Genomic DNA, 23,300 nt, shown 5'->3' with positions numbered 1-23,300 from the left:
GTATAGATTACTTCGAGTAACCTTAATAAGTATCGATAGCTTAGTTTCCGATAGATTTTGATTGATTTCTGTGGTTTTGTTCTAAAGGTGCTTTTGAAGAGTTTCCCGAGGAACAAGGCTTTGCTTGCGAGGAAGCGTTAGACGATCATTCTAGAGAACCTACAGGTGAGGGCATCTCACTGAATCTCTAGTTAATGCTTAGGGTCGATGCTTTCGACATTGTTTACTGTATGCACTGGATTGTGTGTGATTGGAAAATGTTTTCTGAGGCTTCGGCTGACAATGTAGATGATTCATCTACGGAATGCTTTTGAGATTGAATCTTCATGCTAAGTGCTAATTGGGTAATTTAGGATGTGTGATGCATGCCTTATATGCTAAGTGCTATGTGGTTATTGCTTAATATGTTGATATATGACATGTTGATTGATTGTGCTGAGTTATTTATACTTTTGCAATGGGATCTGAGATTCTGAATGGTGAGAATAGCGGGCAGGTCATGCCGATTTTATTTTGAGAGTTTTGAGAAAGTTTGATAGGACGAATGAGATTCGGGCCTTGTTATGATGTGTATGGATCGAGACATTCTCTGGAGTTATTTGGGGATTAGGAGATCCCGAGAACTGATAGGATTTGCGATAAGACTAAAAGGATACTATTTTGTAAAGAAAACTCATAAGACATTAAACAACCTCTAAATCTTTAAATAAATCTTTAAATAAAGATAATAAACTCGAAAGGAAGCTTCGGATGCAAATCTTAGTTTTTGGAAAACGAGACGTGTCGTCGGATCCAAGTGTTGAGGATATTGATAAGTTTCGAGTATGTTGATGCTCTTGTGCTCTAGGAGCAGTTGTGTGGTGGGGCTATCCTGGGGATAAGTCCGGGAAACCGGTAGTTTCCGAGTATGTGATACTCTTTGCTCGTTGAGCAGTTGTGACCATCGGATTGAGATGAGTCGGATGATTCGGAGATCATCATGAGTTACTATGTTGTTGTGAAGAAGTGTCTTTTGTCGCAGAATCGACTTTACCTTAGGGTAAGCTTTTAGAGACATTAATTTAGCTAGAACACGTGGCGACGTGTCGAGTGAGATTCGGAGACGTTGTTTGGCTAATCACTGCATTGCATGCACTCATTAAGTGGTTTAAACACGGCGAGATACCGGACCACGGCGGATTCCAAAATTGGTTATAAGACCAGGATTTCCGCGCAAGAGCACTGCTAGGTGACTCTTAGTAGCAGACCGAAATGGCAGGCCTTCGGGTTTTATGCTGATCTGACTACATGTTGTTGTTGGAGTAAGAGGCACACGGGCCGAAATGGTCCCACAGTGGCTGGTGCTAGGGCTGATCCGATGATGTCCATCCGTTCCGGAATGCATATTGGTTGACTGGGTTAACCTGCATTGCATATCATGCAACATGCATACTAATTTAGTTGTCGAATGTGATTGTTATTTGTTAATCCTATTTGGTACATGTTAAGTGTTTTTATTGTCGTTTATATTATGGTGAAATATGCAACCCTAGGATGTTATCTCTAGCTATAAGCCTAAGTGGCTATCTATTACTTGTACCTATTGGGTTTATTATCTACATAGTTCTTTAGAGTTGACCCTCGCGTCTTCTGTGTGTGTTTTGGCGGACAACGCCTTTTGTCAGATGTCCATTGCGGATTGGTTCACAATGGTCCACCCTTCGGGGGGGATTAGGTACGAGATGATCGATCAGGACGACCCCGGGTCGTGGGTGGTTGACCCCGCGAGCCATCGAGCGACGAATTCGGGGCGTATCATGGAGGACCACGTAGATAGTGGAGGACTCCTGAGGTCAGGAGTGTTGAGGAGATGCTCTGTCAGCTTCAACTTGCCACCGGGCGTTCACTGTGGACCAGGACTTGGAGGACCACCACCACCACCGTTGTCTTCAGACGAGGAGGATGCCTCAGAGGAGGAGCCAGTGGGAGTGCCTTCGGCAGAGTCTAGTGCACCCAGCGTAGCGGTCATTGATGATCAGGGTTCGGGCCCTAAGCCCGTGAGTCCAGCATCGGAGCGCACTGCGGTTGCGAGGGGAGGACGGATAGGGTTGGTAGACTTAGTTGTTCTGGATTCTGATTCAGACGACGATCATGCTAGCACATAGTTTTGATTGTTGGTATGAGCTCCTCGAGTTAGGATTAGTGTAGGAGTAGAGTTTAGCTCTGACAGTCTTGCTTCATTTGCTTCTTTAGGGGACAGGGTAGATCCGCCTATAGCTTTTTGTGTGGTTTCCTTATGGGAATCGCAGAGAGTTGGTTGGACTTAGGAGGTCTTTATTAAGACCATTGGGTCAGCTTATTCTCAGTTTTTAGGGATAGTGTTGCGGACACTTACCTTTATATTCGGTTTGTACATATTGCCTACGGGCGCTACTCTTCTATTACCGTCACTGGAGGTTTACTCGTGACGAAGTTGCTACTTACAGCGGGGGCTGTTATATATATTGCATATTAGTTTTATTGCTTTTCGCATTTGGGTTTTATTTAATTCAGTCTTGTCTTAGTTATTATCGAAAAAAAAAATATACACGTTTTTCCGCATTAAGTTTATTTTTGGTTACTAAAGTGACGCCACCGAAATCGGGGTGTTACAATAACCGTTTGAATACACTTGGACACTAACCCTCTTTACACATACTTACACGTTGTTTAACTTGCCCCATTAATTATCAGTTATCTCCATGTTGTGTAACTGCTCCTTTATTGTCTATATATATTTACATATGTTCTTAGTTTTGTTAACTTATTTTCTGAATTGTTTCTTGTAGACCAACCAAAGAACTCCTCAAATGGCTTCGAGGACTGTCTGCAATCCCATGACCTACAGTTCTGAGGACTTATTGGAATGGAATGTTCCTGGTGCAGACCAAATTTTTAACTCCCCACTTCAGTGCATAAACAATGCAGCATTTTCTCCAATATACCCTGAACTTGTAGAGGAGTTTTGGGGTTCTGCTACTTTGAATGAAGAGGATGGTATAGTGGCAGACGTCTTTGATTTTTCTGTTAATTTGAACATGGTTAGGATTTCTCAATTGCTGGGTGCTCCAAGCCAAGGAGCACAATATGAACGTGCATGGAACCTTGAGGTCGGAAACAGGGTCATCCACCGTGCTGTTTATGGAAGAAATTACATCTCCCCTGAAGAAGCCACTAAAGTGAAAAATCTGACCCCTGCTGCAAGGATGATTCACACCCTGGTTGTCAACGTGTACTGCCCAAGGCTTAAGTTCCAGGACTACGTCCTGGATAAGGAAGTCTTCATAATATACCACACCCTCAAGGATCTGAGTATAGATCCTGTCCACCTTGTTTTTGATCATATCAAGCGCGTGTTCAGAAACAAAAATCATGCAATCCCTTATGGATTTCTTATCACTCATGCCCTGAATGACATGATGGCTCATCCCTTTCCAGGGTGGAGCCATTTCTGTCCAGTGCATTCTGATGTGATCACAAAGGAGATCCTTCAGTGGAAAGGCCTTATTGCTCGTGAACAGGTGGATGAGGGTGCATCAATGGACGTTGCGGGGGGTGAAGCTTAGGGGAGTTGTTGCTGTGTTGCTGTGTTGTAGTGTTGCTGTGTTGTAGTGTTGTCGTGTTGCTGTGTTGCAGTGTTGTTGTGTTGCTGGTCTTTGATTAAATTCTGTTTTAATGTATTCTGTTTTTAAATATTTTAACTATTTTGATTTCCAATTGGTGGGGCATAAGCCACCCAGATGGAAATAGTATAATTTGTGATGACAATGTTGACTATTTTTATATATTTTATGTAATGTGTTGTGTCCAATTGCATATCTGTGTTTTATGGTTTAATGCTTATATTTTTCAGTGTTGTGAAATGCATTTTTGTGAAAGTTGTTTCATTTTTGACTTGATTTCAACTACATTTGCACACCTTGCTTCACTAACAGGTTGTTTAAATATCTTCTTTTTGTGCATCAATACATGTGTGTCTCTTGCCGAGATTGAATGTTCATGTTACTAAGATTGAATTATTTGGAAAAATAGTCCCTTAGGCTTTAAATCTGAAAATTAGATCCTTAGTAAATTTAAGTTTATTCAACTTTTGTTGTCATTATTTTTCTCTGTCATGTTTCCTCAAGTTATTTTTGCTTCTATATAATAGATCAAAAATTGTATTTAAAGATTTTTTTTCAAATAATATATACTTTGATATAGTAATAATTGTATCTTATAGAGACATTTTTTTTAATTTTCAACTATTTCTTCGACATTATTTATCAATAAATGTTTTTTATAGGTAAAAAATAATAATAAATTTTATTTTTTATTTTTGTTCTAAATTTATCAACTTATGATTAATAAATAATAATATTTATAATTATTATCAAAAATTAGTAAATAATATAAACTAATTGTTATGAACAATGTATTATTGTCAATTTCAATTATAATTATTATTTTTAAAAAAAAATCACTCAATTTTTAATGAATAATTAAAATTTAAATATTTCATTTTAAATAAGATAATTTTAGTAATGATTATAATGAATAATAAAGAGATGGGTTTTTTCAGATTAAAAATAAAATTAATAAACTAAAGATGATGACGAAAAAGTGAAGCGGGTGAGGAGAGAGATAATGTGTGTTTCATATTAAAAAAGAAATTAACAGCCAATTTACCTTATTCTCTAGAAGTTTGAGTTAATTTAAAAAAATCACCTGGTTTTGCAAGCCTATACAAAAAGGTGTAACCTGATATCTTGCACCTTCGAAAATATCAAGATACGCAATTTAGGAAAACCCATGTTTCATCACTTCAATGCGAACGAGGTAGGGAGTCTTTATTTATGTTTACAAGGTTTTCCCGGATACTATTTGGTTGTGGTTTTTCGTAGAAAATAAGTAAAAAGTTTGAAATGTGTATCTTCTGGGTTACAACAATTCACGCATAGAGCTATGAGTTTTTGTTAAATAACCTACCGTACATCAATTTCAAAAAAAAAACTACCGTAAATCGCTGCCTCTTGCCCACATTAAAAGCCAATTGCATTCTGAAAAAGTAAATTGACAAGTAAAAAAGTTCACTGACAGGAAAATAAATTAGAGTAAAACGTGGCAACATCCACTGTGAACAAATTTGATATAAACCAAAACGGCCCCCATCTATTCCAATTGACATGGTTGAAGTTTTGTACATTTCAATCGTAATTGAACGCATTAGGATCCGGATATTAAAAATATGCTACAAAAAACAAGACTACTACCCTGAAGTCACACATTGATACGTAACTAAAACATTAAACATTTAATAGTTGTTAGCGAGAAACTTTTTCAAAGAAGATGGATGAGGACAACGACATCGTCGAAACGTACTAGAGTAAGGAATAAAGTTAATATTTGTCCTCGAATCATTGATCCCTAGTTGCCTCAATTTCCAGGGATATGGACCATTTATGTTGTACCCGTAAATTTTTTCTCTGGTTGCAAAGATTAAACAGTTTCCATTAACAACAGTACAGGGCCATCTTATAGGCTCTCTAAAGATCGAGATGGGTGAAGAACGGGCTGCAGAAAGCACTAGATCTTACATGGTAATATGAAGAATTTGAACCCACGAAGAATTTTGAGAAGTAGGGGCTGCACAAGTGAAAAGAGTGAAGGAAGAGTTAATAAACCTTACTAGGCAAAGAGACTCTTCAGATGTCCATCTACAGCCCCATGTGAAAACTCCATATGACCCGTGGAAGAGATATTCAAGAGCATTATTGGGAAGGTCCAACCGCACGCTTGTATGATCAGTGAGTGAGTAGGCCATTATGTATGGCATGATGGTAGCATCATCAATGAAGTTCATGTAATGATAATTGTCATACATAAAATATATCCATTCATTCACAATTGCAGGTTTACTAATATTCAATTTCCGGTCACCCAAATTCATGTCTGGGTTAAGAACTTGCCACTGGTCCGCTATTTTGTTGTACTTTAAGACATAAGGCGGGAAAATCTTATTTTGTCGGGTGACCGAAAGCAATCGATAATCATTGCGGGTCGGGACCGTAGCTGGGATGATGATGATATTGACATTAGCATTCGCATCGTACTCACCACAACGTGTCCTGAGGGGAGCCCATGAACTGGTCACAGGATTACAGATCAAGAGACGAAGCACTTTTTTCTGTCTTAAACGGACAACAATCAAGCCATTTAATGACGAAAGAATCTTCCCCGACCGTGCAACGACATTGAAAAAGTCTGTCGGAACACCAGCCGCAGGCCCGTCCTCTAATAAATTATGTAGACCCACCCCTGTAACTTGGTGATAGTCAGAGACCGGAGAAGTGAAGATGTGGAGATCGCCAACTGACAGCATATGGTCTGCTTGTTCCTCACAAAATCTGGGGATCCTGGTGTAGTCCACTCTTTTTCCTACGCACTTAAACCTACATACAATGTATGCAGGTAATCTATGGAACACGTGGTAAAGCACATCTTTCCAGGCAGTCATTTTGCGATTTCGCAACAAGGAAACAGAGGTTTGATTATGAGAGGATACGAATGGAAGAAGTAGGAAGGCTAATCACAGATATAATTTGCCTTTAAGCTGATGGTCATATATAACGACGGCAAAACACACAAATTTGCCTCTATAATGCCATTATTTATTTGTTTATTTCCTTGAGAATACTAACCTGGGGTTCTTATGTAAGTTTGCTAATATTACTATAGTAGTTTTGATATTTTTGTTTCTGTGATTACTGTAATAACAATTATCAAGTGAAATTAAATTAAAATAATTTAATCTGATAAAAGAGTTATTATTGAGATCTATTTTACTAAAAAAATTGTTTAGAGTTATCTCCAATAGTTTATTGGAGGTCAAATACATTACTAGGAGGATATAGTTTGATTTTGCGGCGTCAGACTGAAATAAATTAAGTTTTTATTAATAGAAAAAATAATAGATTACTTATGGTGAAAACATAATAAAAATATAATTAATTAAAATGAAATAATTGAGCCAAAAACATATAATAGTCTCTTATTTTTTGTATTCTATAAACTTGTCCAGAAAAATATTCTTGGGGATAAATTCGGTACTTTGATTTATCATTAATTCAGTGAAATAGTATTAATGTTCAATATGCAAATGTGGACTTAGTAAACACCTCCAACTATATTAAATGATTGTTAATCGCGTTATAGTTAAGTGAATGGGTGTAATAAGACCGGATTGGTCGAATTTAAGGTCCTTAAATGTCTAAACAAATCAAACATTTGGTCTGGATTGGTTAAAATTTCTAATTTTTTGTTTCAGAACTAAAACGAACCAATTATATTAGATTGAGATCGAATTGATTTGGTTCAACATTCGCATTTAGAATAAAAGTTATTAAAAATTGCCTAACAAAATAGTCTAAAAACGAGAATAATAATAAAAAATCCGACATTCCCAAAGAAAAAAACATTTGATAAGAATTTAATAGTGGCAAAGCAAATAGGATAAAATTTTAAGTACAAACCTAGGTATACGGGTCAGTGTGTACTAGAGTTAGTTTATGACATAAAGCTGTTGACGTGAGCGAAGACCTTTGTGTGACTTAAAGGGGACATAAAGTTGATCCGAAGACATATTCGTGCTTCTTGCGTATCAAACCTTTTACTTATGTCAAATTGAAAACTCTTCTTAACTCACCATCAACCTGTGTGTACATCCTCTTTCCATTATACTATTTTGAAATGCACGGACCAGAGGATAATGTTCGATTGGCATTTAAAAAATGAGGTCGAGAGGTGAAAGGAAGAGATAAATATAAAGAAAAGAAAAGCAAGAGAAAAAAAGTATTAGATGAGATAGATAATAAAAAGAAAGATATAGGAATTAAAATAGGTGAAAATTGATTGTTTAGAAAATGAGATAGGTATATATCATTACTCCGAACCAAAGCAAATATTTTTCATGTTACGTGTTATTGCCTCACCAGATTTGGTGTTACCAATTTGAGTGTTTAGTGTCGATATTGTTTCGTGTGACGGTTTATTTGGATGGGAGGTAGTGGACTTGGCCAAAAGTCTACTGCCTCCGTTCCATTTTGTTGGCTAATTAAGGTTATCCACGTGAATTAAGAGCTCATTATTTGATAAAATATTTTGATTAAATTACCCTTCTTTAGGGAGAAATATGATTTATTGATTAATGTTTTGTTTGGCATGTCATTTCAGCTAGTCATAGCTTATTTGATTAGCTTAAAGCTTATTTACTAGTTTAAAAGCTAATCAAAAGTGTTTAGTGAAAAAACTTATTTTAGTAGCTTAAAGCTTTAAGGTATAAGCTATCTCAGGTAGCTTATAGCTTATTCAATTTATTCTCATTTTTATCCTTAATATTTTATTCAAAGTCTACTATATATTTATATAATACAATTTCTACTCTTATATATTTATAAAAATACTAAACATATTTTCTCCTCCAACTTACGTATGTAGTTTCCGCCATCATTCCCGCCACACCACTGCGCACCAAGGGTATTATAAATATTATATTAATAAAAATAAATAAAATTAATATTATATTTTTAAGATGATAAATAACTGGATCTAATAAAATATTTAAAGTGATAGTAATTTTAATATTAATATCACATTAGTATTAATGTGAAAATATAGTAATGTTAAATATAAAAATAATTATACAAGTATGTCCTTTTGAGTCATTTTACAATTTAAGCTTGTTTAACAACTAGTTTTACCATAACTTTTGTTCCAATCACGTAGCTTTTCAGCTTTCAGCTAGCTTATCAGCTTTCAGCTATCAGCTAGCTTATAAGCTTTTAGCTAGTTTTTCAGCTTTAACCAAGGTAATCTGCTAAACATGTCAAACATAGCCTTAGCGGATAGTGATAATTGTGCTCGGTGAAGAGTAGAGATGACAAATGAGAGACCTAATATTAAATAAAGGTATAGAAGGAATAACCACAGTAAAAAATACATTGGTTTTGAGAAACAGCATACATTTTGAAACTAGTGCAAATGCTAAAACAACAAATAAAATGGAAAGGAAAAGTACAATATCTGAGTGTTAAACGTGAGCTCTTTGTAAAAATATATATGTTAAGACACGTTTATCATATAGGTTTGAGTCATGTATCTTTTTTATTGGCTTAAGTCATGTATCTCCTCAGTATGTAATTGACATAGTTTTAATCATACACATAAAGGAGGTTGCATCAAGCAGCCACACCTCATTCCACACCATTTTACTTATCTCACTCTATCATTCTCTCTTGACTCTTCTCCCCTCTCATTTTCACTAATTTCTTAACACAATTGATATATTGACAAGATTAAAATAATGTGTAAATAAAGCTGGAATTGTTTTTTATTTTATATTGGGCCAAACAGATAGATTCACCATTCACCCACCGTATACATTATTTACAAAAAAAAAAAATTGTGAACATTCATTATTTTTTATTTTTATATTGGGCTAAACCGATTCCCTGTATCTCACACGTATTCATTCATTTTTTTTCTCTAGAACCTTCCGAATTCACCATTCTCACCAACCGTATTCATTATTCGCAATTCTCCATGTTTCTCCCTCCGTCCATTCAACCAAACCATTATCTTTTCAACTTCTCTCTCTCTTTCTCTCAAACCGAGATTTACCTTCTCCTATCATCTTCTTCACTCATTCTCTCTAACTCTCAAACCCAGATTCCATTTTCTGTCGCTCCTGTCATGGAATCCGTTGGTTCTACCCGCTCTGTGATAGGTCCGACGTCTGGTGTTGCTTCGATCACCGTCTCTTCTCCGGCATGCTCGGCCGCCGCTTCGGTCGTCGTATCCGGTTAGTCCATTTACTATCTCTTGTATGATTTCCTGTTACTTTCGCTTAGCTATAAACCGTGTAGGATCATGGGTAAAAACCTTGTATTGTTACTTTCTAATCCATACACTTAAAGCAATTTGCAATCACTATCAATTGAAATCTAAAAGTAGACTTCCTGTAGTGAGAACATCAGAAATTGTAAGACCCAAGTTTTTAAACTTAGAATAAGTGGAAGAGATTTCCATTTACGATTAGGCTTGATGTATCGTGAAGGAAAAACCTGAACAAGAGTTTATCGAATGGAATAAATTTATGAAGGAGAAAGTTCAGGAGAAGTCTAAGGATTTCATCAAAGTCGATAAAAGGTATAGCACGATCGATATACGCTTAAACCTTGGGCAGAAGCCCTAGTAAATAGCTAGTTTACACTTAAAGAGACGATGGAAACTAATTCCAAAAATCTTCAGAGAAATGTTAGAACTTCTCTTGATCGTCGATAAACAAGCGTTTCGATACGAAACTCTAGGATGTACGAACGTCCGATTCCAATCATCGGAAGGTTGCCGAAACTAAAACCCTGATAGTTCAAGAAACCTAGAATGAACGGTCGAGGAAGACTTTTTCTATTCGGAGCTTCGAATGAAGATTCCACACGTGTACACCCCTTTCTCTTGATGTTTTCAATCTTTCTTCAGAAGGAAGTTTTCTCTTCCGACATCCAATGCAAAAAGTAACTTATCTGGTAAAATAGATTTACACCGACTTTGCATTATTCACCTAAAATCCAAGAAACCTCTTTTGAGTTTTGGAATTCTGTCGCCAAAACCTATCTTAGAATTCACGGAGAATGAAGCCGGAAAAATCGGAATCGCGAAATTTTCAATTTTTCGCGTTTTCCATTTCCTATAAACTGTACCGGTTTACAAAATATCTTCTCAAAATATCTTTGATAAATATCTATTCATCCTTATCCGATCTTTGATAAATATCTATTCATCCTTATCTGATCGTTGATAAATATCTATTCATCCTTATCCGATCTTTGATAAATATCTTCCATTTCTTTCACTATATATATGTGTAGTTTGAAGAATGAAAAGAAAACAAAAATCTCACCCAAAAACCCACCCAAACCCGCGGCCAAGGAGGAAGGAGAAGGAGAAGAGTTTTTCGCCGATTCTTGCCTGATCGTCCCACAGTTCGTTGCTACGCGTAGGTCTCAAGGTACTGATGCTAATCCTTACTTCTGATCGTAAATTCTGCCGCTTTTCACTATGCTTTTCTGTGCTCTAAGTTTTGAGCTTTTTGCAAAACTATCCAAATAACTTCATCTTTCTATCTAAACATCTTCCCTACGTGCCCATGAGCATGTTTAGCGGATTAAATTTCGCCGATTCTCGCCGAATTGCCGCCGAGTTTCAATTCTGCTCATAATACCCATTTTTGGCTAAAGTTCCAACCTTTGGGCTTAAAACCCTCGACTGAGCTTAGCGTTAGTAAGATTAATCGTCATAATCGTCGTTAGTATCAACCCCATCTAATTTGTTTTTCGAAATTCTGATTTTGAAATTCTGAGCTGAAAATAATGACCAAAATACCCCTGCGACAGTTTTCGATCCGATAATTTTTCCGAGTTTAGATTCACCTTAGTTACGGCTAATAAAAACCTAGGAACCGAGTTTGATCGAAGAAAAATCGACACACACAATTACCATGTGTGGCCGTGAGCACCCTAGGAGGAGGAAGAAAAATTCCTTTTTCGAAACTTGTCATTTCGCGCTAGATTATCGTACCTCAGAGTATATGCTACTTCGTGTAACCTTAGTGAGTATTGATTGCTGAGTTTCTGATAGATTCTGATGGAATTCTGTGGTTTTTACTCTAAGGTTCTTTTGAGGAATTTCTTGAAGAACAAGGAGCTGATTGTGAAGGAGCGTTTGAAGAGAACCCTGGAGAATCTACAGGTGAGGGCTACTCACTGAAGTATTAGTTAATGCTTTAGGTGTCGACATATTCGACTTGATTTACTGTTTATGCACTTGTTTGTGTTTGACTGGGAAAAGGTTTTCTGAGGCTTCGGCTGACAATGTAGATTATTCATCTACTAACTGTTTTTGAGATTGAACTACATGGTACGTGCTAAATGGTTAATCTAGGATGTGTGATATCTGCTTTACATGCTAAGTGCTATGTGGTTATTCTAGGATATGTGATATATGTGACATGTTTATTGACTGTGCTGATTTAACTATGCCATAACACATATATCTGTGGTACTGAGGAGTGAGAATAACGGGCAAGTCATGCCGATTTTTTTATAAGATTTTGAGAAAGTTTGACGGGACGAACGGAGTTCGGGCCTTGTTATTGTTTTAGTGGATCGAGACATTCTCTGGGAATTACTTGGGAATATAGAATCTTCAAAAACTCGTAGGAAATACGATAAGACTAAAAGGAAGCTATTTTTACAAGGAAAACTCATAAGATATTAAACAACCTCTAAACCTTTAAATAATGATAACACTCTCGGATGCAAGCTTAGGATTGAATATCAGTTTTGGAAAATGAGAATTGTCGTCGAGTCCAAGTTTTAGGAAAACTGTAAGTTCTGAGTATGTCGATACTCCTTCGCTCTTTGAGCAACTTGTTTAGCCATCCAAGGGATGAGCCGAGAAGCTTCACTGAGGCGTGAGACCTTGTGAAAGCGTGAATCTTCACTAAGGCGTGAGACCTCGTGAAAAGCATGGATCTTCACTGAGGCGTGAGACCTCGTGAACAGCATGAAACTTCACTGAAGCGTGAGACTACGTGCAAGTGTGTAAATTCATTGAGGCGTGAGACCTTGTGAAAGCATAAAACTTCACTGAAGCGTGAGACTTCGTGAGAGCATTGATGACTCGAAGAGTTATCGTGAGTGATTGCACTCATTTTATGATTAATTGTATTTTGTCGCCGAATCGACATTTGCCTTAGGGTATTCTTTTAGAGACTATAAGTTAGCTAGAACACGTGGCGACGTGTCGAGTGAGGTCGGAGACGTTGTTTGGCTAACCACTTTGCATTCATGCACTCATTTTGAGGTATTAACACGGGACGAACTCCGGACCTCGGTGGATTCCAAAATGGTCATAAGACCGGATTTCCGTGTAAGAGCGCTATTAGGCGACTCTTAATAGCAGACCGAAATGGCAGGCCTTCGGGTTTTATGCTGATCTGGCTACCTTTGTGTGGTGTAAGAGGCACGTGGGCCGAAATGGTCCCATCGTGGCTGGTGCTAGGGCTGATCCGTTGATGTCCATCCTTTTCCGGAATGCATTTGGTTAACTGGGTTAACCGGCATTTGCATTTCATGCAACATGCATACTGACTTAGTTGTTGAGTGTGATTGATACTTGTTAATCTTATCTGATGCATGTTAATTGTTATTTACTGTCGTTTATATTCATTGTGGAATATACAACCCTAGGATGCTATCTCTAACTTATAAGCCTAAGTAGCTACTCCTTATCTTTACCTATTGGATTTATTATTTACATAATTCTTTGGAGTTGACCCTCGCGTCTTCTGTGTGTGCTTTGGCGGACTACCCCCTTTGTCAGATGTCCATGGCGGACTGGTTCATGATGGTTCACCCTTCGGGGGGGACTAGGTTGGAGATGCTTGATCAGGAGGACTACGATTCATGGGTGGCCGACCCCGCTGGCCACCGAGCGACATACTCGAGATTGGATTAGTGTAGGAGTAGAGTCTTAGCTCTGACCGTCATTGTTTCTTTTGGGAACAGGGTAGTTTCCGCCGATAGCTTTTTGTGTGGTTTCTTTATGGAAATCACAGAGAGTTGGTTGGACTAGGGGGTCTTGTTTTAGGCCGTTTGGGCTGACTTATTCTCATTTTTAAGGGATAGTGTTGCGAACACTTGACCTTTCTTTTGGGTTGTACGTATTGCCTACGGGCGTTACTTTCTACTACTTTTCGTCACTGGAGGATACTCGTGACGTGGTTTCCTACTTACAGCGGGGGCTGTAATTATTTATCGTATATTAGTTCTGTTATCTTCTGTGGAGAGTTTTATTTCTTTCAGTTTCTAATTCTATTATCAAAAAAAAAAATATTACGATTTTCCGCTTTAAGTTTCTTTTTGGTTACTAAAGTGACGCCACCGAAATCGGGGTGCTACAGAAATTCAAAATGCTTTCCTTTTTGTGGAAAATTATCCCGTTTTTATGGACATAAGAGAGCATGGGAATTTCAAAACCAGGGCATCACTAATCAGGGCATGAATCTCATAAGAGAGACTGGTATGAAATAGGTTTGTGAGACATAGACTGCAAAAGAAATAGGTAAGGATGGTGGTACGTGGGTTTGAATGTGTGCTTGGCGGCTTGACCTAGGTAGGTACATTCCAGACTGCGAATAAAGAGAGGGAGGCTGTGTTCCTTTGAGTACGTGTGTGAGAGAGAAAGACAGAGAAGAGTATGTGGGGGCCTAGGTGCCAAATAGAAATTTTAGAGGGTTCCAAAAAAATAACTACTCCTATATACAAGGTGGTAAGTTGAAATTTTTTTTCCAGGGGGTTCGACTGAACCCCTTGACTATAGTGTGGGCCTGCCCCTGGCGTTAAACTAATCAATCATATTATCTAACTGCTTTCCATGTTCACCTTGAAAGTAAAAAGATATACACCAAATACGGTGAAATGTAAAAACTTTCCCATGTGCAGAAGTGCCTTAAGAGTCTGATTACTTGGTTTATTTTATGCAATATTACCTTATCTTTTTACAAAGTACATTTTTAAGTGAAAACAAAATTGTTTTTCAGTTGTCTGCAAAGGCGTCGTCTACCAATGTCTTGCTTGGTAAAAAATAAATTGATCTCCCAAATTATTTTATTGGTTTAGAAAGAAAAAAAATAATGTGTAACCTCGCGTTACATGTGCAGAATTTAACCTGCTGCTTCCCCCTTTTAGCTCTGTAGTTGCTTGTTTCTTCAGGGCTTTGCTCCTAAAATAAAGTTGGGGTGAGTTTTTCGTTTATGGCGATTTCTTGTTTTTCTTTGAACTTTCTTTGTAATATTCTTTTTTACGAGTTATGTAACATGTCACTAAAGATATAACTGAACTATCATTAGAGAGTTTGAAGAAAGATTCTGAAGGTGGGATGTCTCGTGACAAAGGAAATCTCTCTGGGAACCAAGGTGAAAGATATTCCTCTGCAAATGTTGTGGAACTTGAAGAGAGAATTAGCAGACTTGAGAAAGTGACTCAAAAGTTAAAGAGAGAAAAATTTGGTAAATGAAAAACCGGATGCAAAGGTCGGCCAATGGGTTGCTTGCAAGGCTGGGAGAAGATGCTAAATTTGGTAATAGCGGAGAATGGATAAAAGAAAATAAATGATATTATTGTAAGAGGCTATTGTAAGGTGGCTTATTGTAATGTCATCTTTTTATATTTTTAATCGTAAGATCAACTTAATTATTATTGGTTACCTTATTATTGAAAGTAACTTTTGCTTTCAATAATCTTTTGCTTTCACGACACAATCTTTTACCATTGCATGGTTCAAGACCAATGCACTTTGGTCGCCTTATTATTGAAAGCAACTTTTAGTTTCAATGAACTTTACCTTTCACAACACAATATTTTGCTATTGCATGGTGCAAGACCTAGACCTAGTTGCCACCATATTTAATTCCAGGGATGAATGAAACATATCGAACCAAAAATTAAGTTTCATTAACCGACAAATATGATAAAAGAGAGAGGGCATTTAATTCCAGGGATGAATGAAACATATCGAACCAAAAATTAAGTTTCATTAACCGACAAATATGATAAAAGAGAGAGGGCGCCAAGAGTCAAATAAAACAGTCTAAATGCATAGATCATCTAACATCTAATCCTAATCCAGTTAATAAATAAATAAGTTGTGTGTAAATACTAAACTTTCTCAACTCTTCTACTGAACCCCGAAGTTTGTCAGAATTGTTCAGAAATCTATGTAAATGCTGAAGCTAGATTCCGCTCTCATGGAATTTTTTTCCAGTACACTGCGCTCCCGGCCTCCTCCGCTCGAGACTCCAGTACGGAGCCACCATGGCTAAATAATCTCCCTCTTTTTCTCTAGGAACGTAATCTGTGATCCAAGGCGGCAAGGCGGCTACAGACCATGAAAGAGGTGCTCATATCTACCGCAGAATCGCGCATAATCCACCCAATATGTGCACGTTTCGTATCCCGTTAGAAACGTGGTGTTAGAATTAACGTGATTTTGTTAGAATGATTTTGAATAAAATTGTGTTTGAGTAAATGTGATTTATGTTTGGATGATTCGTAAAAAACGTGATTTAAAAAAAATGAATACCCTTTTGGATGATATTAATTAACTCATGTTTGGAACTATAATTAAATTTTTTAATATTTTATCCTTATTTTGTTGTGAGTATAAAAGTATAAAAAAAAACTAAAAAAAAAGGAAAGAAGATAAAGTGATAGAGACCGAATTTTAATTCAATTTGGCTTTAGACTTGCATCTTCTTCTTTACCTCTTCGTTGGCTATTAGTTAGTGAGTGAAAAATCAAAGAAGCACCACCAGGTACCAGTCCAAAATGAAATCCTCTGTTCTTCAATGTATTCATCCCCTGTTCTTCAACGCTTCAACCCTCTCCACCAACTTAAGAATTAAAAAAAACAGAGACAAAAAACCACATATCTGCAACCTCACACGGGATAGGGGCCGCCACCCCCACCTAGCCATGACCCACCCAACAGCGAACCTCATTAAGCAAGAGCGAATCTAAAGAGAAGAAAGCAAGAGTTGGAAATAACAAAGTAAAGAATGGATCTGGAATAGCAGAGCGTGAATATCATCCACATCCATATGGTAAAATTTTCAATCCTTCTCATTCTACCTCTCATTCAACGCTTGCTCAATTTTTCTAGATCCATCAACTTTTCCAACAATTAAACATCACTGAACAATTTAACTGGCTTAAAAATATATTGTAGGGTATTGTGGCAAATTTTATGCGCACGAAAGGTGACACTACCTTTGTACAATTTTACCCTTCAGAAATGGCGCCTTCATAAATTAATTGTAGTCTCGCTATGATAATTATCAAGTATAGGCGCGCTTAAGTTTATACTCGGTCTCAGGGTTTGGTTTTATGTCAATTTTATGTCAATTGCTCCATCAAGGATTTGAAATAGTAGACGATTTATAAGAGAGGAACTTTATAGCTAGGGAACGGAATTAATCAGTGCATGATAAATAAGATTGAAATATTGCAATGTGCACAACTTAAAATAAAGGTACCGGAAAAGGACTAGAACATCAAACGGAAATTAACAAGCATTAAGCAAGGCGTTACATTATTTCTTGTAAACATAGGTCAACAAGGCTCTCATATCTGCGACGTCAGAACTTATTTGACGTTGCGAGACATTGAAATAAGTCATAAATGACGATAATTGTGCTTCAGTTTCGTTGATTCTTGCTATCATGGCGTTGTGTTGCACAACTTGCTCTTTCCTCAGGGAGATCAAATTATCTTCAATGCGCGAAATGAGGCTGTTTGAGTACTCACCACAATCATTCGGAGTGATAGTGGAAGAGACTTTTCCCTCTACGCATTGTTTGTACATAATTATTTCGTGTCGCATGTGCACACGGAATTTCCTGGGACTAGTCATTCTAGTTTTTCAAGTATGAATAATCGAAACACTACAAAGGATATGGATTACAACCAAACTATTTATTTATAGGAGGCCTAGAAGATCGTATATCTAGGTAAAAAAGTAAAGTTATATATTCTCACTCCCGATTTAGGGTATACCCAGATGGCCAGATGTATTGATAAGCAGTGATGGTATTATATTTTCAAAAAAAAAAAACCAGTGATGGTATTATCGTATCATGTCAACTTAAAAAGACCGTGAGGCCCCTGCGTGACTGGCACGATTCTCGTTACCTGTGCTTGTGAAGCACTACTATTGTAATGGGTCGCGTGATACATTTCCCACTTACATCACATCACATGACGTGACAACACAATGGCATAGCCGTCACTGACAAGCAGCATCGTTTCATGTGCTTCGACGTTTCCATCACTCTTACAAGGCCTTCGGATGCAATAAGTGATAACTGATTTGATACGCAATTGCCCTTTGCATGTGATGTGATACAACAAGTGATAAGCCGATCAGTGTGAATGATTTGATACGTCCTTTCGTTTTGTAATAATTACCCATGCTTTGTTTTAGTTGATGGGACTTCCATAAGTGTTTGATTGGCTAAAGACCCATACACAACCTTTAGGGCAATCAATGCCTTTAAAAGAACGCATATCAACGGATTACGAAGCGGATCGTTCGACGCGCCACCCCGTCATTCTATGTCAATGAAATAGCGTGAAGACACAGTTTTCATTGCGTCTAAAACTAGCGGGGACACGACCTTCTATGGACCTCAATAAAAGTGCTAACACATCGTTCGAAGGGGTCTCGTTCCACGAGGAGACACAACCCTCTGTTGATATCCACGAAACATTACCATTTAAACAATATTTACAATGGTTTTAAACCTCAGCACTATTCATCTTTCCAAAAATCAACGTTATTCCCGCTCTCCAATTTAATATTCATTTAACTTTTACCCACTCAAATGGTTTTCTTTCAAAACCCTACCCCACCCATTTTTCAATGAAACATAACCATTTAAACAATATTTACAATGGTTTTAAACCTTTAACAACACTTTTCATCTTTCTAAAACTCAACATTATTCTCTCTCTCTCCAATTTAACACTCAATTAACTTTAACCCCCTACAGTGGTTTTTCATTCCAAACCTACTTCATCCCTTTTTGGATTGCACCCGACAATAGAAGGAAAGATTACTTTTATGCTGTGTTTGTTTCTCGTGAAAATGGCTGGAAGGAAGTGAAGTGGATGGATTATGGTAGGAAAATGGTGTTGCTATGTGTTTGGATGAGCGTGGAAAAGGTGGAAATGGATAAAACACATGTGAGCCCCATGATTTCAGAAATCTTCTCCAAGAAGGAGAGAAAATACAAATCCGATTCTTGAAGAGTACAAAATACAAATCCTATTCATATTTTTTGTCATTGCCCACAGATGGCTTGAAGAGTACAAAATACAAATCAGAGTCGGATTTTTGGCCCGTTCTCAACTCAAACGAGTAATGATATATACACACCTCACTTTCTTTTTCATCTAATTTTCACTTATTTTTCTTCCTATATTTCTCAGCATTTCTTATAACAAAAATCATATCATTAATTTCTTTCTCATTTCTACCTAATCTTAAAAAGTACAGGTAGAATTGATTTGCCAACTAAACATTATTCCATTCCAATTCAAACATTGGAGAAATGTGCTGTGATGTATTGTGAATAACCATTCAATTTTTATAGCGGATAATTATAACTAACGTGATAATATGTTGTTTTGGCTAATACTTTATTTGAGTGAATACTCACCCCGATGATCGAAAGTGATAGAGCTCTCATTGGTGGATGTCGAGAATCATTTCATAGGGTAGGGTGTATGGTTGATCTAGTTGTGAAAGCAATTGGAGCCGAAACGAATCTATTTGCATCATGAGGTATATGCTTTATATGCTTTGTCTAAGAGCGAAGAGAGAGATAGAGAAGATATAGTAGATAAGAGAGAAAGTGTAGTAGATAGAAATAATTAAGAAATAAAGTAGATTTAGAGATTGTTTGGTATCATAAAAAGTGAGGAAAGTTAGAAGAGAAAGAATGAGGAAAATAATACAAAAGAAAAAAGTAAATATTCCACTAACACTTTTATCAACAAAAGACAAAATTTCATTCAGCTTTTTAATGGTTAGAATAAGGTACAATAGGAATCAAAATAAAATAACACCATCACCAGCACTTTCTTCGCAAAAGGAAGAGAGGAAAAAAAGTTGTACGCCCTACATTCGTTTAGGCTCTTTATCCTTCCATATTCGTTTCCCAGGTGATTTACTTTGATCTTTTATGGCCTCTTGGGCTCTGTATTATTTCCTAAACCGTTATGAAATTGTTCTCAACTTATTACGAGACCATAATATCCCGAGGCTTTGAAGTTTGTTAACATGCGAGACGCAAACACATTATAGGACGATTAACACATTGTACACTATTATTTCCATGAACACATAAAACACACTGGAGTGAACTTTGTCTTAAATACGTAAATGAAAAGGGATAAACAAGAAAGTACATTCCACTAAACACCTTAAACATAGACAGAACCCAGTGAACTTGTGAAGCTGCATTGCACTGAACATGCATAGAAAACTGATTTTGCTATGAACATAAATGCGCTTACACATAATAAAAGCTTTATTTTCGGCCGATTCCTCTAAGAGTTTCCTTGATGTCAATTAAATCATTACATATTTCATCCTGAGCCATCGTTAACTTTGACAGAAGTACCTTGAGGTTAGATTCCATGTGATTGTATTTTACAACCAAGGTATTATGGTGGACATCTTGGCTGCGCCTCAAAGTATCTACTTCTGCTTGCAAACGATCAAGGGCGGCATGGGAGGTCTCACCATCAGCTTGTAAACGATGAACGGCGGCAAAAGATGTATCACCATTAGCTTTCCCTCTACTGTTAACCTTGGTTTGAATCGTGAGATCTGGAACTTTAGGAACCCATTTCTTTGTTGTTTTCAGTTTTAAAGCTTGAAGAGTTGCTACTGTGATCTTCCTGTGATTATAGTCCCAAGTAGCTTTTGCATAATCAATTTCTTCCACGTATTTGCACATCTCAGTTATCATGTAACCATAGGGCAGTAACCCTTTTTTGCTGCTCTTTAAAAACTTTTCAAACTCAGTATAGATAAGGTGTAGAAGATTGATTGGGGTATTGGACAACAAGTGATATAGGAGGAAGATATCTTGGTCATTCAGTACATCAAGTCTATTGGTTCTTGGCGTAACAATGTTGGTAAGAAGATGGAATAGGAATCGGCCCTCCGGAACAAGGTTCGACGCCAGAGGTGCATCAACAACTGGAGCTTTCTTTCCGAAGAGGACACGAAAAATATCTTCAGTATCATAGCTTTTTGCCCAGTGGGGATGGTAGACAACACCCTCCTCCAAAAACTTGGTGGAGGCAGAAATGGTGAAAGGAGTGACAAATAAACGCTTCCCTTGGACAAGACCAATAATACCACCGTCCTCCTTTTGGACGGTTGACCAAAACTCAATGACGAAATCTCTGGCAATCCTTGTATTGTCTTTGTATGGAATGTCAAAGAAATCCGTCCACCCGACACAATACATCATCGAGACAACATCTATTCCGAATTTTTTCATATCCCTTAGACTCACCATAGTGTTTGGAAAGACAACAACATCCAAAGTAGTTTTTGACATATGAATGACCTCCGAAGCACAAGTTTGGTTACTCATTTGATTGTTTAGCCAGAATTGGTAAATATGATCAACACGTGACATGCGATATATAAGGTGAGTTTCAGTATTTATGTGGATGTAAACAAGAACTACGGAAGGGAAATAAACAATTAAATAGTTCAAATCAAGAGTTTTGAGATTCGTGGACATGTTCTCGAGACATGCAGCCTCGTGAAGGAAGTAAGAAGAAGTGACGTAAAGAATATCAATAAAAAAACTTTATATCTTCAATCCGTTTTCAGAATGACCACTAATTTCTATTAAAGGTGATGCTACCCACTTGTGTTTTCTTGCTGAAAAGGACAGTACACAGACATTACTTTTGGAGACATTCTGTATGGAGATCTCCGCACCGGTAATTGGTTCTCAGTGCCCGCACATGGATGGATTTTGCATATTTTTGGTTGAACCCGAAATGGTATTGTCACATTCGAACGACAACAGACGTACTCCACATACGAGTTGTGAACCGCTTGACATGATCCCGTACGTATCTCGCTGTTAGTACAAGTAGTACGAGTAAATAGTACTCCCTCCATTCCTTTTGAAGTGTCGGGTTAGAACAATTTTTTTGTTCCTATTTAACTGTCGTTTTGATGTTTTAGGTTTCATCTTGTTAATCATACCCTTACTTTTTCAATAACTCCACTTCACATTTTCCATAAGATTTTTCTTTCTTAATAACTATGAAGACCTTTTTTACTTTATGATTGGGAGAGAGTGGTAGGTGGTTTAATGAAATGAGAGAGTGGAAAAAACACTAACAATCCACTATCTTGGTTGGAGAGATTTATGACTTTATGATTGAGATATGAGATGGTATAATGGGAAAAACAACTCTAATAACCAACTATCTTGGTTGGAGAGCTTTATGATAAAACGACACTTAAAAAGGAACGGAGTGAATAGGACCTAAAATATTTACCATTTACAATGGTGTGTTGAAAGAAGAAGAATTTCTTGTTGAAAAGGGAAGAATTTGGTGTTGAATGGGTGCAATGATTTGTTGAAGAGTATTTAAAAATGACGTGGTGGGGAGAGGTGATTAAAAATCTCAACGTATTGAATCTACCAAGGCTGGGACACGTGGTGCTTCTTTGTGGTATCGCGCAGATAGAAAGTTTTTCATTGCACTCAATTATTTTAACCAAAATTCAATTTGAACTCAATTTTTTCTCTATAAATAGAGACTTGTTTCGTTTGATTTGGAAAAAAAAAACTAAGTTTTTCACTATTATCATTATCTTTCTATTAGCTTTTGTTCTGAAATAAATCCCAACAATTAGCCATTTTCCAACTAATAACTCTCTCTTCTAACTTACCTCATCTGTTCCTAAATGTAAGAACTAAACCACCAACGCACACCCCTTAAGAAAGTTTGGTAATCTAGTTTTTACATTAAATTAGTTCTAAAATTTTATGAAATTTCCACAATTGTCCATATTTTTTTTAATCTCGTTCTATCATTAATGTATTTTCAGTTTGCGACAACTATTTAGTTATGTTTTGTTGGATACCACATCTCTTTATTTCAATGTAATACCTATGCATTTTTTTAATGAATTGGGAAACAAACCTAGGGATTTATACCACTAGAAGGTGAAATGCATATAAAAAAATAATTTTTTTTTGTAGATTCACTTGATTGTATTCAGCAGTAGAAGAATTGAGAGTTTCTCAAAAAATTTGGAATTCAAATTTGCCCGAAAAAATAATTCACATGACATATTTGGCGAACAATATTGCAAAAAAATATATATATGCACTCCCGAAATTGGCTTTCTGCATGCAATATTTTTCTTTCTCGTTCGTGCTCTTTGTATATCTCTTTTTTTCCTTCCTCCATTCGTGATATCTTGTTGTCTGAGGTTCTACACATTCTTTAAGAGGGCAATAATTGATATATATGTTGACATAGACACCCCTACTTAATGTTAAGATAAAGTAAAGAAGGATAGTGATTGTTATTATTTAAAAAACGTGTTATTATTTTGATCGGTGAAAAAAAAAA

The 23,300-nt window shown here is 36.8% G+C and overlaps 1 protein-coding gene across 1 annotated transcript; it reads right to left on the bottom strand.

Annotated features, from left to right (window-relative positions):
- Nucleotides 1–5,590: 5,590 nt before the first annotated feature.
- Nucleotides 5,591–6,514, bottom strand: LOC130719402 (uncharacterized). The gene has a single exon (XM_057570027.1). It carries the CDS (start codon nucleotides 6,512–6,514, stop codon nucleotides 5,591–5,593), a length of 924 nt encoding a protein of 307 aa, XP_057426010.1.
- Nucleotides 6,515–23,300: the final 16,786 nt, after the last annotated feature.

The sequence above is a fragment of the Lotus japonicus genome, chromosome 5, assembly GCF_012489685.1.
Source record: "Lotus japonicus ecotype B-129 chromosome 5, LjGifu_v1.2".
Classification (NCBI taxonomy): domain Eukaryota; kingdom Viridiplantae; phylum Streptophyta; class Magnoliopsida; order Fabales; family Fabaceae; genus Lotus; species Lotus japonicus.
Note: the sequence above shows the minus strand (reverse complement) of the source record. Positions and strands in the feature narration are given on the sequence as shown.